General features: G+C 51.9%; 1 protein-coding gene across 1 annotated transcript; it reads left to right on the forward strand.

Moving 5' to 3' along the window:
- Positions 1-3,022: 3,022 nt before the first annotated feature.
- CDCA4 (cell division cycle associated 4) lies at positions 3,023-15,618 on the forward strand. Its single transcript, XM_033191070.1, has 2 exons — positions 3,023-3,194; positions 13,263-15,618. The coding sequence occupies exon 2, from the start codon at positions 13,269-13,271 to the stop codon at positions 13,992-13,994; it is 726 nt and encodes a 241-aa protein (XP_033046961.1). The 5' UTR covers positions 3,023-3,194; positions 13,263-13,268; the 3' UTR covers positions 13,995-15,618.
- The last annotated feature ends 1,013 nt before the right edge of the window (positions 15,619-16,631 follow it).

Below are 16,631 nucleotides of genomic sequence, written 5' to 3' on the forward strand. Positions count from 1 at the left end.
GTGAAAGTCGAGTATTCAATAGATTACATGAGATAGTCAAGATTTTATTATAAAACAGGCTTCGTGTTAGATGATTTTACCCAACAGTAGGTGAAGCTAAGTGTTTTGAGATGTGTAAGATGGGCTAGGCTAAGGCATGTTTGGTAGGTTAGATGTATTAAATGCATTCTCAACTTATTTTTGATATTTTCAAATTACAATGGGTTTTTGAGACATAATTTCATCCTAAGTAGAGGAGCATCTGTATATATTTGTTTCATTTTACTACAGTATACAGCAATATCTGTCATTACTAAGTATATATTTAAGTTTACTTACAGTATGTTCAAGTATCTGGTAAGATGTAGACTTCAGTAACGTTTGGTTAGGTGTGGTGTGGTGGTGTGTGCCTGTAGCCCAAGCTACTTGGGAGGCTGAGGTGGAAGAATCACTTCAGCTGGGGGAGGTCAAGGCTGCAGTGAGCGGTGATTGCACCACTGCACTCCAGCCTGGGGCACAGAGCAAGACCTTGTCTCAAAATAATAATGATAATAGGCTGTGTGCAGTGGCTCACATCTGTAATCCCAGCACTTTGGGAGGCTAAGGCAGGCGGATCACTTGAGGTCAGGAGTTAGAGACCAGCCTGGCCAACATGGGGAAACCCTGTCTCTACTAAAAATACAAAAATCAGCCAGGTGTGGTGGCACGTGCCTGTAATCCCAGTTACTAGGGAGGCTGAGGCAGAAGAATCCCTTGAACTCAGGAGGCAGAGGTTGCAGTGAGTTGAGAGCATCCCATCATTGCACCCCAGCCTGGGCAACACAGCAAGATTCTGTCTCAAAATAATAGTAACAATAATAATGTCCTCCAGGGAATTGTCATCTCATGTCCACACTGGCCCTAGGCTTGGCCAGATGTGTTTTGGCTACCTGGACATTGACACATGTGAGCCCAGCAGAGGAAAGTGTAAACAGAGCCCCTGTACTGGTACCGCCAGAAGGCCTCCTGCCTGGGCTGGCCTTCCGGAGGATGACAGAGCAGAGATGAGTCAGTCATCCCTGCCAAGACCCAAACGCTTGAGTGAGCTCAGCTGATGCCTCATGAGACAGAGCATGCTGACCCCAGTTGAAATGCCAACCGCAGGCCGGGCGCGGTGGCTCAAGCCTGTAATCCCAGCACTTTGGGAGGCCGAGGCGGGTGGATCACGAGGTCAGGAGATCGAGACCATCCTGGCTAACATGGTGAAACCCCGTCTCTACTAAAAAATACAAAAAACTAGCCGGGCGAGGTGGCGGGCGCCTGTAGTCCCAGCTACTCGGGAGGCTGAGGCAGGAGAATGGCGTGAACCTGGGAGGCGGAGCTTGCCGTGAGCTGAGATCCGGCCACTGCACTCCAGCCCGGGCCACAGAGCGAGACTCCGTCTCAAAAAAAAAAAAAAAAAAAAAAAGAAATGCCAACCGCAGAAATGCCAGCAAATAAAAGGCTGCCTTTTGAATCTACTAAGTTTGGGAAAGTGTATCATACAGCAAAAGGTAACTGATATAGAGGTGGGTCTCCTCCTTAATACCTTTCTTTCTTACTTTATCGATAGGCTAGACTTCCACATGTATTTCTCTAGATTTTTATTTTTTATGTTTATTTATCTATTTTTTGGGATGGAGTCTCGCTGTGTTGCCCAGGCTGGAGTGCAGTGGTGCAATCAATCTCAGCTCACTACAACCTCTGCCTCCTGTGTTCAAGCAATTCTCATGCCTCAGCCTCCCAAGTAGCTGGGATTACAAGCACGTGCCACTATGCCTGGCTAATTTTTGTATTTTTAGTAGAGACAGGGTTTCACCATGTTGGCCAGGCTGGTCTCAAACTCCTGACCTCAGGTAATCCGCCCACCTCAGCCTCCCAAAGTGCTGGGATTACAGGCATGAGCCACTGTGCTGGGCCATTTCTCTAGATTTGTAATAGTACTTTGTAAGGTTTCAAAAATATCCTGGGATTTTGACTGGCAATAGAATAAATGTGTATATTCATTTGGGAAGTAAATGAACTCTGGACTCAAGCTCAGTGACACATTTTTATCAGCAATACCACTATCTATGACTCCAAGAGAACAACTGCAGTCTCCGCATGGCCCCTCCCGGCCCCTGCCTCATGCACCTCTTCCCTTGGTTAATTTTAATGAGCCTTTTCATGGTAATAAACCATAACCATGAGTACATGAGTTCTGGGGAATTCTGTGAGTCCTTCTAGTGTTTTTTTTTTTTTTTTTTTGAGACGGAGTCTCGCTCTGTCGCCCCGGCTAGAGTGCAGTGGCCGGATCTCAGCTCACTGCAAGCTCCGCCTCCCGGGTTTACGCCATTCTCCTGCCTCAGCCTCCCGAGTAGCTGGGACTACAGGCGCCCGCCACCTTGCCCGGCTAATTTTTTGTATTTTTTAGTAGAGACGGGGTTTCACCGTGTTAGCCAGGATGGTCTCGATCTCCTGACCTCGTGATCCGCCCGTCTTGGCCTCCCAAAGTGCTGGGATTACAGGCTTGAGCCACCGCGCCCGGCCCCACGTTACATTTCTTAACGTGTAAACCTGGGAAGCCTCTGGAGGGTTCCGCGGTTTCTGGAAAGGCTGGGATAGACCTCAGAGCCCAGGCCGCCCGGGAACTGCCGTGCCCGGCTCCTCCCCACCCCGGCACGAATCCCTCGGCAGGGAAGTTAACCCAGGCAGAAGCGAGCGAGGATCAGCCCTACCAGGCTGCCTCGCCACGCCCGCCAGGACCACGTGGGCCCCCGGCGCAGGCGCATTCAGTTCAGGGGAAGACGCGCGGAGACCTGCGAGCCGGCGGGGCTGGGCGGGGCCGGATTGGGCGCGGGGAGACCTGGGAGCCGGCAGGGCGTGGGCGTCGCGGGGCCCGGCGCGGAGGCGGGGCGGGGGCGGGGCGACCGAGGGCGCGCGCGAGCCCCAACGGCTGTCGCCGCAGCGCGGGAACACGCGCCGTAGATGCCCCGCCCGCGCGGGTTTGAACAAGAGACCCCGCCCCCGGTCCGTGAGTGGCCAATCAGCGGGCACGGCGCGCGGAGGGCGCAGCGTCGACCCTTTGTAGACCCTGAGTGGCGGTCGCACGCCCCGCCCCGCGCCGGCGGGCGCTCCTCCCTCAGCGGCGGGAAGCTGGTGGCAGCGGCGGTGGCGGCGTCTGAGCAGAGCAGCCGGCGGGCGGCCTCGCGGCTCAGGTGAGCGGGTCCGGCTGACCGCGAGGGCGTCTACGGCGGCGCGCGCGTTTGTGCTGCCGGGCGCGGAGGAGCCCGGGGGCGGTGCGCGGGGTCTGTGGCTCCTGGCGCTGGGTTGGGTCCGGGGCGGAGACGGCGGTCGGGATTCCCGCTGGGGCTGCCGCGGGCGCCCTCGCCGCCCTCCTGGGCGCTGGTTCCACCGCGGGGTGGCCGCTGCTGAGGGGGCCCGGGGACCAGAGGGGCCCGGGCCGCCGTCTGCGTTCCATGCGGAGCGCGGAGCTGGGGCTTCGCCAAGGCCTCCGGGCGGCCCCACACGGGAGCGACTTCGCGAGGGCCCGGCTGGGGTACGCAGCGGCGCTTCCCGTACCTCGGCTCTAGTTGCCGCGAAGGGAACGCCGGGCGCGCCCCGCGACGGCCGCCCCCGCCCTGCCCGGGCCGACCCAACCAACCGGGCCAGGGCGCGCTGCAGCCCCTCAGTTGGATCCCGGCCGCGGAGAGGGCCGAGGATGTGGGGGGAGGCCCAGACCCCGGGCGGTCGGCCAGCGCCGTCTTTCCTGGGCTCCTCCGGCGTTCCGAGGTGGGACTAGGAAAAGTCCCCGAGACACTTGCAGAAGTCGGAGGCAAGCTTCCCTCAGCGTTTTCAAACGCCTCTCGCCCCGTAAACAGGATCGTCGTGACAAAGGCTCCTACAGCTTGCTGGAATAGAGGGTCTCCGCTGCCTCGCCTCCTGTGGCCTTCGTGTGGGACGCACGAGACGGCAGGACCCAGATAACCGTTCTCTCAAAGTGAGCCACAGAAAAACATCGCCTGTTCCCAAAACTTACGTTTTATAAACCTTCTACGTACAACCACTTTATTTTCAAGTGTCACCATGTTTTGTAATTAGGGTGGAAATCAACACAAAGTGAGTTACACCCTTTTTTCTAGGAAGAGTGGTAGGCTTTATCTTGGAAAAGGGGCCAGGAAGTTTCCCTCAACTTGCCATTGGAACATGTTTTCAGGGAAAAGAAGGTGTATCGTTCCAAGTAACAAAAGTACCTGAAATTAGCCGGGCGCGGTAGCTCACACTTCCCAGCACTTTGGGAGGAGGCCTAGGCGGATGGATCATCTGAGGTCCCCAGTTCGAGACCAGCTGGCCAACATGGGGAAATCCCGTCTCTACTAAAAATACAAAAATTAGCTGGGCGTGATGGCGCATGCCTGTAATCGTAATCCTAGCTACACCGGAGGCTGAGGCAGAAGAATCAGTTGAACCCAGAAGGCAGAGGTTCTCCAGCCTGGGAGACAGAGCAAGACTCCGTCTCAAAAACAAAAAAACAAAACCCTGAAATTAACATATCAGGAATTGTTCATGAACAGCCTCAGCAGACTGTAGTGGAAGATGGAGCTCCCACTCAGTAGATCTCAAGACTGAAGTCCTTGCTCCTCTTCTTCCTGTTTTTCCGATAGAGTATTTCAAAGCTTATCTGATGTGTGAGAAATGGAAATTGTTGATGATTTGCTTAACCCGAAACTTCGAAGTGGCTGCAAGTCCAGCTGTGAAGGTGACAAGTTAGGTCAGAGTTGAGTCTGTGCCCAGCAGTCCCAGCCCTATTGGTCAGAATCTAGGAATCTGCATTTTCAGCCAGCTTCATGGGATTGCTCAGCCACGAAGGTGTGGCCACTGCTGCTGTAGTGAAGGGCCGGTCCCTCAGCTGTACGCTGCTTGCCTGAGTAGCACTGCGGGGCTGCTCTCGGCTGGTCTCTGCCTCCGTGGGCTTCGTTTGCTCTGTCCCTAGTGGCTTGCTGGCTGTGCCACCTGCCGTGTCGCACATGTCCTCAGTCTGTCTGACCCTCCGTGGGCTTCGTTTGCTCTGTCCCTAGTGGCTTGCTGGCTGTGCCACCTGCCGTGTCGCACATGTCCTCAGTCTGTCTGACCCTCCGTGGGCTTCGTTTGCTCTGTCCCTAGTGGCTTGCTGGCTGTGCCACCTGCCATGTCGCACATGTCCTCAGTCTGTCTGACCCTCTTCGTTTTGCTCTCTGGTCGATGCTTGGTTTAGAAGCCTAAGGGCGGTGCTGGGAGTTGACTGAGGGGTGAACGCCTTGGCTGTCTCGTGGACACCCTGTGGAGTTGGTGGGATTTTAGGCATTTAACTAGATGTGTAGAAGGAGCTTCAAAACTGAGCAGGGGGTCAGGCATGGCGGCTCACACCTGTAATCCAGCACTTTGGGAGGCTGAGGTGGGCGGATTGCCTGAGGTCAGGAGTTGGAGACCAGCCTGGCCAACATGGTGAAACCCCATCTCTACTAAAATTACAAAAATTAGCCAGGTGTGGTGCCACGTGCCTGTAATCCCAGCTACTCAGGAGGCTGAGGCAGGAGAATCGCTTGAACCCGGGAGGTGGAGGTTGCAGTGAACTGAGATTGCATCACTGCACTCCAGCCTGGGGGACAGAATGAGACTCTGTCTTAAAAAAAAAAAAAAAATTGAGCAAGGAGCTAGGCTCCACAGCCCCACCCGTATGGTATAGAGCCCTTCCTTCCATATTAGGAGTTAAGCAGCCTCAGGCCAGAGTCACACAGGAGGCCCTCAGGGAGCTGGGCCCAGCCCAGGCATCCCTCAGGGCTGGTCAAGATGATGCTCTTGCTGACTTTGTCCGAAACACAGATATGGCCCAGTTCAGGGTGATCCTCACGGGCCAGCTTCTCTGGGCCCAACCTTATCCTCTTCACCCCTGAACGCACGTTCTGGGTGACAGCTCTTAGGGGTCACACGACTGTAAAAAACACCTGTGAGCTTTACTCCTTTTTGTATTAATAGTAATAAACTTGTTAGCATTTTAAAATATTGGGTACAACACAGAATTAGCTGCTAGAGATTTGGAACATTGGACAGGAATGATTTGAATGAGTGAACAGGGATATTCTCATGGTACCAGAATGGGATCTGTGCATGGGATGAGATGCAGCGGAGGATGATGGAGATTCTCTCTCGTCCCTTGTAGGACTTGTATAATCAGGCACATCTACGCAGGTCCCTGGGTTACGCGAGTCCTACAAGGGGCGAGAGAATCTCCATCATTCTGGAGGATTCCCTCTGGCCCCTTGTAGCATTTCCCACCTGGATGGTGGCTACCCTTCTGTGTTTTCACAACTTACATTAGCTTTGCCTGTCCTGAAGGTTCAGATGAATAGAATCCTACAGTACATATTTTTGTGTGTGTCTTGTTGCTTTTATTCAGCATAATGTTTTGAAATTTATCCATGTTGCATAAATCATTGAGGTTTGTTGCTGAGTTGCATTCCTTTGTCAGAATACACCAGATCGTGTGCATTCAACTTATTTCAAGTGTTTTTTTTTTGAGATAGAGTCTCACTCTGTCGCCCAGGCTGGAGTGCAGTGGCGCAATCTCTGCTCACTGCAACCTCCGCCTTCCGGGTTCAAGCAGTTCTCCTGCCTCAGCCTCCCGAGTAGCTGGGACTGTAGGCATGTGCCACCCCCACCCAGCTAATTTTTTGTATTTTTAGTAGAGATGGGGTTTCATCGTGTTGGCCAGGATGGTCTCAATCTACTGACCTTGTGATCTGCCCACCTTAGCCTCCCAAAGTGCTGAGATTACAGGCGTGAGCCACTGTACCCGGCCTGTTTAAGTCTTAAAAGAATGCTTGTGGCTGGGTGTGATGGTTCATGCCTGTAATCCCAGAACTTTGGGAGGCCGAGGTAGGCGAATCACTTGAGATCAGGAGTTCGAGACCAGCCTGGCCAACATGGCAAAACTCCGTCTCTATTAAAAATACAAAGTTAGCTGGGCGTGGTGGTGCACACCTTATAATCCTAGCTACTTGGGAAGTTGAGGCAGGAGAATTGCTTGAACCCGGGAGGTGGAGGTTGCAGTGAGCTGAGATGGCACCACTGCACTCCAGCCCAGGCGACAGTGAGACTCCGTCTTTAAAAAAAAAAAAGAATGTTTACAACTGAGAGAGATGAAACTAGGCCAAGGAGCACCACCTCTCTCCAGGAGCCTCTCTGGAGGCTCCCACCTGCTGGTCCTGCCCTTGAATAGACAGAAAAAATGCTCCCCCTGTTTTCTGAATTTCCTTTCAGTGTGATAGATCTCATTGCCTGTGCATTTAACACTTCTAAATTTTATAAAATGGTTATTTCTTTTTTTTTTTTTTTTTTTTGAGACGGAGTCTCGCTCTGCCACCCAGGCTGGAGTGCAGTGGCTGGATCTCAGCTCACTGCAAGCTCCGCCTCCCGGGTTTACGCCATTCTCCTGCCTCAGCCTCCCGAGTAGCTGGGACTACAGGCGCCTGCCTCGTCGCCCGGCTAGTTTTTTGTATTTTTAAGTAGAGACGGGGTTTCACCGTATTAGCCAGGATGGTCTCGATCTCCTGACCTCGTGATCCACCCGTCTCGGCCTCCCAAAGTGCTGGGATTACAGGCTTGAGCCACCGTGCCCGGCCCCCAAAATGGTTATTTCTTGGGCATTTTTCCAAGAGAAATGAAAAACCAATGTTCATGCAAAAACATGTTCTAGAATGTCCTTAGTAGGTTTATGTGTAATAACTCCAAACTGGAAACAAGGAAAAAGTCCCCTTCAGCTGGGGTGCGGTGACGCTGTGCTCCATCTGTGCCTCCAAATCGTACTCTGCTGTGAACTGTTGACACACACGACAGTTGGCAGGGATCTCAAGAGAATTGTGCTGAGCGAGAAAAGCCAACCTCAGAAGGATGCTTGCTGTGGGATCCCATTTATGCCACGTTGTTGTTCTGACCCAGAGCTGAAGGATGGCATGGCCAGAAAAGGACCTACACAGGGAGGCCAGGGTGTCTGGTTCTGGCAGAAGAGCAGCTGTGGAACAGGATAGGAGCACAGAGGTGGAGCTTGGTGGAGGAGGGAAGGAATGCTTAGCTGTGGGGCTCAGAGACTTGGCAAAGCAAGAGGAAGCTTTACCAGCAAGTGTGCAGAAATTAGTGCAGGGCAAAGTTGATGGATTGTTCCACCTTCTTAGGATGCAGTTTGATAATGTTTGTCAAGCCTCTTAAAAATGTACCTGCACATCACCCTAGTAAGTAGAGTCGAGGCTGAGGAAGCCAAATGCTAGAAATACCAAAGCACCTAAAGTTAGAAACTGGTATCATTTGTGGTTGGGAAAATTGTCAGTAGTGTGAAACTTCCCTCCCTTATGCAGAGAGGAAAGTGCTGGGAGAAACGGCTGGAAAGGAGGAACCCAGGAAAGGAAGAACCCAGGTGGTGACTTTTTTTCTGAGTGGATAGGATCCTGGGAGAAAATTTGTTTTGTGGTTTTTGATACTCTTCCAGATTGTCTACAGTGAGCTGTGGAAATAAGCAACCAGGTGAGAACGGGCAGAGGCTGTTTATCCAGAGCTTCCCCTAGCAAGGGTGCGGCCCTTCTCCCTTGTGATTGGCAGAAACTCATAGGCAGGTGAGGGAACAGGAGAGCTTTACAGTGGCAACCAGGGAAGCTCAGGGGTGGCTGATGGAGGCTGCTGACTTGGGGGACTGGGGTGGCTGGTTAGAAGTGGGGTTCCTGGCCGGGCACGGTGGCTCACACCTAGAATCCCAGCACTTCGGGAGGCCAAGGTGAGTGGATCACCCAAGGTGAGGAGTTGGAGACCAGCCTTGCCAACATGGTGAAAACCCCGTCTCTACTGAAAATACAAAAATTAGCCAGGCCTGGTGGTACACGCTTGTAATCCAGCTATTCGGGAGGCTGAGGCAGGAGAATCCCTTGAACCTGGGAGGTGGAGGTTGCAGTGAGCTGAGACCACGCCACTGCACTCCGGCCTGGGTGACACAACAACAACAAAAAGAAGTAGGGCTCCTATGAGATGGCTTAGAACACGTTTGGCTTTCTCTGGTTGGTCCTAAATTGGAAGCAGGAATAAACACTGGAGAGGTTGTCAGCTAATCATGTCCTGGCCATTTTGGGCTGCTTGCTGTGGAAATGACTGTTTAGCTTCCTAGAGAAAGCAGCCAGGCTTCCTGCAAGAATGACTAGGGCAACCTGGCTTCCTGGCTGGTTACTGAAGGTAAAGGGCTGCTTTCGGACCGCTTGCCGCAGATTATGGCTAATAATTCTGCTTCTGTGCGTGGTTCCGCCATGGTTTGTTGGTGTATTTCCTCGCTCAGAGCAGATGTTAGGGTGATTTCCGACGGTCACGTATTCCTAGCGCTGCCCTTAGGACTGGCTGACAGCACCAGGCCAAGCACTTAATTCATCCTCTTAAGATCCCCAATGGGAGGTTCATGACCTGGCATTTCTAAGGACTCAGAGGAAAGGAAAGTGGGACCCAGAGGATACCAGGAGCTTGGGCCAGCTTCTTGAGCTGGTTGCCAGTGTGGTTGTGGATCTTCTTGGTCTGTCCCATTGGTATTCTCATTCCTTCTGTGAGTTGCCCTCATTGTCCTGGTCAGCCATGCTGACCTCCTGTAGACCCTACATTATGGGGGTTGTGCTACTGGGTTTCCAGAGTCAAGGGAGGCAGCCAGGGGTTCTTCTGTCTGTAAACTTGGGCTGAATGCATGCTGTTCAAGAGGATTTGGTTTGGGTCTTAAATTAATCCATTGTTATGCAGGCTTGGGATAGAGATAGGGTTGAAAGAGAAACTAAAAACCCAGAAGGTATAGTGACTTCCCACAGAGGAACCCGTGGCACTTAATCTTTTCCTCAACACAGGGTGTCTTTTGGAGTTTGACATAGCCTTATGTTAATTCTCAATATACTTAGCAGTTTTTTTTTTTTTTTTTTGAGACGGAGTCTCGCGCTGTCACCCAGGCTGGAGTGCTGTGGCCGGATCTCAGCTCACTGCAAGCTCCGCCTCCCGGGTTCACGCCATTCTCCTGCCTCAGCCTCCCGAGTAGCTGGGACTACAGGCGCCGCCACCTCGCCCGGCTAGTTTTTTGTAGGTTTTAGTAGAGACGGGGTTTCACCGTGTTAGTCAGGATGGTCTCGATCTCCTGACCTCGTGATCCGCCCGTCTCGGCCTCCCAAAGTGCTAGGATTACAGGCTTGAGCCACCGCGCCCGGCCTACTTAGCAGTTTTAAGCCAGTGATTTAAACAATGGATTGGGATGAAAACCTCTGAAAAGTTAAATTTGTGGCTGACACAAAGAACTTGAATATTTACCAGAAGTAGTTGAAATGTGCAAATGTATTTTGGTGGTAAAGTGCCCTTCATTTAGAATGAGTTGAGAAGCTAGTGTGTGCAGGTGTGAGAGGTGCTGCACAGCCGGAGGGTTGTGCCTGTGGTGACACTTGCATGCTGCTGGGGAAATCGGTGTTGTAGGGGAAATAAGCTAGGGTTATGTAAGTTTTCTTTTAATTTTTTTTTTTTTTTTTTTTTTTTTTTTGAGACGGAGTCTCGCTCTGTAGCCCAGGCTGGAGTACAGTGGCCGGATCTCAGCTCACTGCAAGCTCCGCCTCCCAGGTTTACGCCATTCTCCTGCCTCAGCCTCCCGAGTAGCTGGGACTACAGGCGCCCGCCACCTTGCCCGGCTAGTTTTTTGTATTTTTTAGTAGAGACGGGGTTTCACCGTGTTAGCCAGGATGGTCTCGATCTCCTGACCTCGTGATCCGCTCGTCTCGGCCTCCCAAAGTGCTGGGATTACAGGCTTGAGCCAGCGCGCCTGGCCTTAATTTTAATTTTGAAATAATTGTAGAACCAGGGGAGGTTGCAGAGCAGTGTTCAGGAGGCCCCTGTGCCCTTCCTCTGCTCCCCAGGGTTGGCATCCTCGTAGGATGCACAGCCAGGCCCCAGGTCCACGTGATCACATGGCTGCTGCAGGCCCATGTGCTTGTGTCCCGTGCTGTGCAGTCAGAGTGGAACCACCCCCACAGCCCAGGAGCAGAAGGGCCCTCACCCCCGAGATCTCCCTGTGCAGGTCCTGTTCTAGCCGTGCCACCCCTCAGCTCTGGGTCAGCACTGCAGTGTGGCATAAATGGGATTGCACAGCAGGCACCCTTCTGAGGTTGGCTTTTCTCCCTCAGCATAATTCCCTTGTGGAAGGATCCGTTGTGTGTTTCAACAGTTCATTCCTTTCTATTGCAGAGTAGGATTTGGTGGCATAAATGGAGCAGAGTGTGTGTCACCATACCCAGGTGAAAGGGACGTTTTCCTTGTTTCTGGTTTGGAGTTATTACAAACAAAGCTGCTATGGACATTCTGGAACATGTTTTTGCATGAACATTGGTTTATTTCTCTCGGATAAATGCCCATGACGTCACTTAGTTTTATAAAATTTAGGTGTGTTAAATGCACAGGCAATTGAGATCTATGACACTGAAAGGAAATTCAGAGAACAGGGGGAACCTTTCTTCTGTTTATTCAAAGTAGGAGCAGCAGGTGGGAGCCTCCAGAGGGGCTCCTGGGAAGGGGTATGGTTGGCAGCCAGTTCTCCCGCCCTGCACAACTTCCCGTCCTTGGTCTCCAGACCCCCAGCAGAGACAGCATACACCTCCCACACCCCAGCTTTCCAGAAGCACCTGGGTATACCCTGGTCCCAGGGAGCCCTCAGATTGACTGAGAGAAAGAGAAGTTCCAAAGTTTGCATATTCAAAATTGTAACCCTATTTATGCATAACTTGAATTATTTGAAGTAATAATATTTCACTACATCACAAGCATGAGAAGAGATAAACTTAATCATACGTGAGATGCTTGTCCTGTCAGACTCTGCCAGCCAGTGTGGCCCTGAGCCAGCTGTCATCCCAGCTCCCCACAGGCGGCACTGGCTCAGAATGGCACCTGTCAAAAGCCAGAGCCCACCCTCTTCTCTGCTCTGCCTTTAATGCCCCAGAGATATTCCAATTTAGAATCAGTTAAAAAAAAAAGTTTGCACAGACTCGTATTTCTAAGAGTAGACATGGCCAGTGTCCATCTAGTGCATCTGTGCTGTGCGTCTGAGTGGAGCCTGCTCAGCAAGGCTGAGCCTCAGGTACCAGCCCGGAGTTGCCCAGGTCTGGGGTAAAGTCCAGGAATCTGCGTCTTCAACCAGCAGCGCCAGTGCTGAGACACGCTGAGAAATGCTGCCTTGGCCAGCTGTGGGCTGCCACAACACACTGGTGGGGAGCCCCCCTTCCCCCTGCCCCCCCCGACACACACCCTGCCATGTTTCGGTTCCTTTGAAAAGAAAGGAGTTGGGATGAGAGGGAGGAGGTGGCCCCTGAAGCCATGGTTGTGCAAACTCGTCAAGAGCTCTCCAGTGGAGGGCATTGACCCTGAGAGGTGTCAAGTAGAAAGCAGCCAGGCAGAGCCTCTGTACCTTGGGAGAAAGGAACTGGTGGGGGCGGGTGGGGGGAGCCAAGGAATGGGTGTGATCCCTAAGGCAGGCAGCACGGGTGGGTGTGGGAACAAGGGGCTGCCCAGGGCCACATGGGCTCTGCCAGGGGACCCTGTGTCCCTTGGAGAATTGTGCACGAAACAGCCCACTCGCTGCATGGGAAGAGCATACGGCCCTGCAGTCCTTCCCCTGTGCGTTCCTGGTGGCACAGCTTTCCAGCATGGCTGTCTGCAACAATAGAGAGGCTTTTAGTGAAAGTATTGAGGGGGAAGGCACTAACCCTTCTGAAGGCAGAAGTGACTTTGTCCCAGGCAGGATCCTGAGGGAAGTTGGAATGGTAGGTGTGTGTGCCTGGCCCTGTCCCCAGCCCTGCGCCCTCTGCAGGCTGGCGTAGTTCACATTCATCTCATGTTACCCCAGGGTCTCTTCTTTCGCATGCACCACAATTAGATTTTTTGATAACAGATTTTTGGCCAAGCTCTCAAACACTTATATTTCTATTTCTCCTACTTTTAGTTCATTTACCTTTTTTGCTGGAGAACACTGCTGTGGTACAGTTTAGAGGTTTGTCGTTTCTCACAACGTGACTGTGCCTGGATTAGGCAGGATGGCAGCTGATCTGAGGGGGTCTCCCACTGGGCTCCACATCTCAGCTCTGACTTCCCTGCCTGTTACAGAGTCGCTCCTCCTTGTGTACAGTCAGGGCAGTCAGACGGAATCCAAGGGGCGTTATCTGCTAGAGAGTCCGCTGTGTGCTAAGTGGTATCTTCCTTGGTTTCTGCAGGACACAATGTTTGCACGAGGACTGAAGAGGAAATGTGTTGGCCACGAGGAAGACGTGGAGGGAGCCCTGGCCGGCTTGAAGACTGTGTCCTCATACAGCCTACAGCGGCAGTCGCTCCTGGACATGTCTCTGGTGAAGCTGCAGCTTTGCCACATGCTTGTGGAGCCCAATCTGTGCCGCTCAGTTCTCATTGCCAACACGGTCCGGCAGATTCAAGAGGAGATGACGCAGGATGGGACGTGGCGCGCAGTGGCACCCCAGGCTGCAGGGCGGGCGCCGCTCGACCGCTTGGTCTCCACGGAGATCCTGTGCCGTGCAGCGTGGGAGCAGGAGGGGGCACATCCTGCCCCTGGGTTGGGAGATGGCCACACACAGGGCCCAGTTTCTGACCTTTGCCCAGTCACCTCAGCACAGGCACCAAGGCACCCGCAGAGCAGCGTCTGGGAGATGGATGGCCCTCGAGAAAACAGAGGAAGCTTTCACAAGTCACTTGATCAGATATTTGAAACGCTGGAGACTAAAAACCCCAGCTGCATGGAAGAGCTGTTCTCAGATGTAGACAGTCCCTACTATGACCTAGACACGGTACTGACAGGCATGATGGGGGGTGCCAGGCCAGGCCCCTGTGAAGGGCTCGAGGGCTTGGCTCCAGCCACCCCAGGCCCTAGCTCCAGCTGCAAGTCTGACCTGGGCGAGCTGGACCACGTGGTGGAGATCCTGGTGGAGACCTGAGGAGGAGCCCTGAGCGCTCACAGCCGCCTCTGACGCATGGACACGTGAGCACTGGCTCCCATGGAGGGTGCGCCTGCTGCCAGCGGCCCAGCCTTGCTGCCCTGTCTGCTGATTCTGAGAAATCCCAGAACAGCCCATTACCAGTGGGGTCTGCAGCCCCAGGCCCATCCCACTTACTTCCCCCTGTGGAGGGCCAGGCAGAGGCTGTTCTCCTGGAAGGCTTCTGTCTCTGGGCCAGTTCTGATGTCCCCATAGCCCTGGGCCCCTTGTGTCTCTTTGTGTCCCCCACTGTAGAGGACGGCAGGCCACCGCTGCATCAACCTCCTTTACATTTAGATAGGTGAATTTTTACAATTCAGTTTTGTATGTTTTGGGCAGTATTTTGTCTTAAGATATATTTTTTAAACTTTTTATACCTTATCTCTTTAGATTTTTTCAGCTATTTTCTTAAAAGTATATTTTTTCTATAAACATCCTTTGCTGCTACATTAGAACTTTTATAGCCTAAACAATTGCAGTTGGTGTGTTTCGTTTTTTTAAGGTTTAAATAAGGGCTTTTTTTTTTTTTTTGCAGTGAGCATCACTACAGTCTGAGTCAACAGTGTGAATGTATCATGTTTTACTTTAAATGTGTGTGTGATGATACTTCATTATGTTCTGTGCTACGGTGAGACCTGGGTGAGAATCAAGAACCGTACCCAGCTACACTTTTTTTGTCGTTAGAAAATCTGTGGGAGCCACATCTTCCTAGACTTAAGTGTAAATTATGGAGGATTTTATTTATGTCTATTTATATGTAAATGTCATTGAAGACAAAGGTCAAATATTTGTCTGTTTGGAGATCACGGGCACCAGCTGGTCTTTAGGGACCTCAGAGCCCCTCGGTGGTGCCTTCTTAAGGCAGTGTTTCTGGAGGCTCCCGTCAGGGTCAGCCCAGGCACCTGCCCTGGGTGAGGAAACAGCATTGCTGCTGGGTGGGAAATGCCTGCACTGCTCTGTGAGACTGGTGCTGAAACAAAAGGTTAAGGCTAGGTTGAAGTCTAGAATGAAAGAGATCTGAATCCTTGTTGTCATTCATGGCACCTTGATCTGTAGGGCCATGGGTGCTGCCGCAGGCAGGGAGTGAGCTGGGGGTGCCTGCAGCCTTGCGCTGCTGCCCCACCTCACCCCACATGCTCCTTGTTTCTCATGCTTTCTCTAACTTCCTTACCCCTTAACCAAAAAGGTGTGTTTTCTTTTGTGCATATAGCCGTTCTTAAATATCAGTGATGTAAACCTTACTTTATTAAAAAATTATCCAGCAAACAAAATGGGAATGTGGCGTTAGTTGTGACCACGGCCTGACCCTCTAGCGACCTTTCTACAGGATCAGTTCTGCTATGTTACCTAATGGTGCTTTGTAAGGTGGGGAAAGGAATTTCACTTGGCTGCATTATTAAATGGACGCTGGGTTACTTTTATTCCCCCCCACACAGGGTTGCGGAGCAAATTATTTACCTTGTTAAGCACCTGGCTGGGGCTGGGGGTGTCCATGACCTCTGACAGCCCCCTGATGTCGAAAGTTAATCCTCATGGACCCTAGTTTAAAGGGTATGTGTTTTATAGCAATAAACCTAAAGCACTATTTTGTTTCTGTGTAGCATTTTTATCTTTTAAAAACATCATTTGTTCAGCATTAGTAGTAGTTGTAGTGCCTGTTTTGGTAGCCTTCAAAATTATAAACCGCTCAGAGAATGTGACTTTTGGGACCACAGAGACAGGAGAGAACAGCTGCTGTGACTTAGAAGTATAGCTGGAGCCTCATTCCCTGGACTCTCACTGTGTTCATCTGTGATACTGTACAGCAAAGCCCACTTGTTTCCGCCGTGGTGCACAGTGGCTGAGTAATGAGCTGTTTTCCTAGCATTTCTCTACAGGTTTAGTCTGTGTGTGGTGCGTTTTTTTTTTTGTTTTTTTTTTTTGAGATGGAGTCTTCGCTTTGTTGTCCAGGCTGGAGTGCAGTGGCGCGATCTCAGCTCACTGCAACCTCTGCCTCCTGGGTTCAAGCGATTCTCCTACGTCAGCCTCCCGAGTAGCTGGTATTAACAGGCGCCCACCACTACACCCAACTAATTTTTTGTATTTTTAGTAGAGATGGGGTTTCACCATGTTGACCAGGATGGTCTCAAACTCCTGACCTCGTGATTTGCCCGCCCCAGCCTCCCAAAGTGCTGCGATTACGGGCATGAGCCACCGCGCCGGGCATTTTTGGTTTTTTGACGGAGTTTCACTCTTGCTGTCCAGGCTGGAGTGCGATGGCGTGATCTTGGCTCGCTGCAACCTCTGCCTCCCAGGTTCAAGCGATTTTCCTGCCTCAGCCTTCCGAGTAGCTAGGATTACAGGCATGTGCCACCACACCCGGCTAATTTTTGTATTTTTAGTAGAGATGGGGGTTTTGCCATGTTGATGAGGCTGGTCTCGAACTCCCGACCTCAGGTGATCCACCTGCCTCAGCCTCCCAAAGTGCTGGGAATATAGGTGTGAGCCACCGCACCTGGCTGTGTATGTGGTATTTTTCAGTATGTAGCTACAAATTGACTTTAATTGGGAACACATTTTCCAAGTGTTTAATAATTTTGTTTACAAAATGTTTATTCA

Source organism: Trachypithecus francoisi, unplaced genomic scaffold, assembly GCF_009764315.1.
Source record: "Trachypithecus francoisi isolate TF-2019V2 unplaced genomic scaffold, Tfra_2.0 Lachesis_group3, whole genome shotgun sequence".
NCBI classification, from domain to species: domain Eukaryota; kingdom Metazoa; phylum Chordata; class Mammalia; order Primates; family Cercopithecidae; genus Trachypithecus; species Trachypithecus francoisi.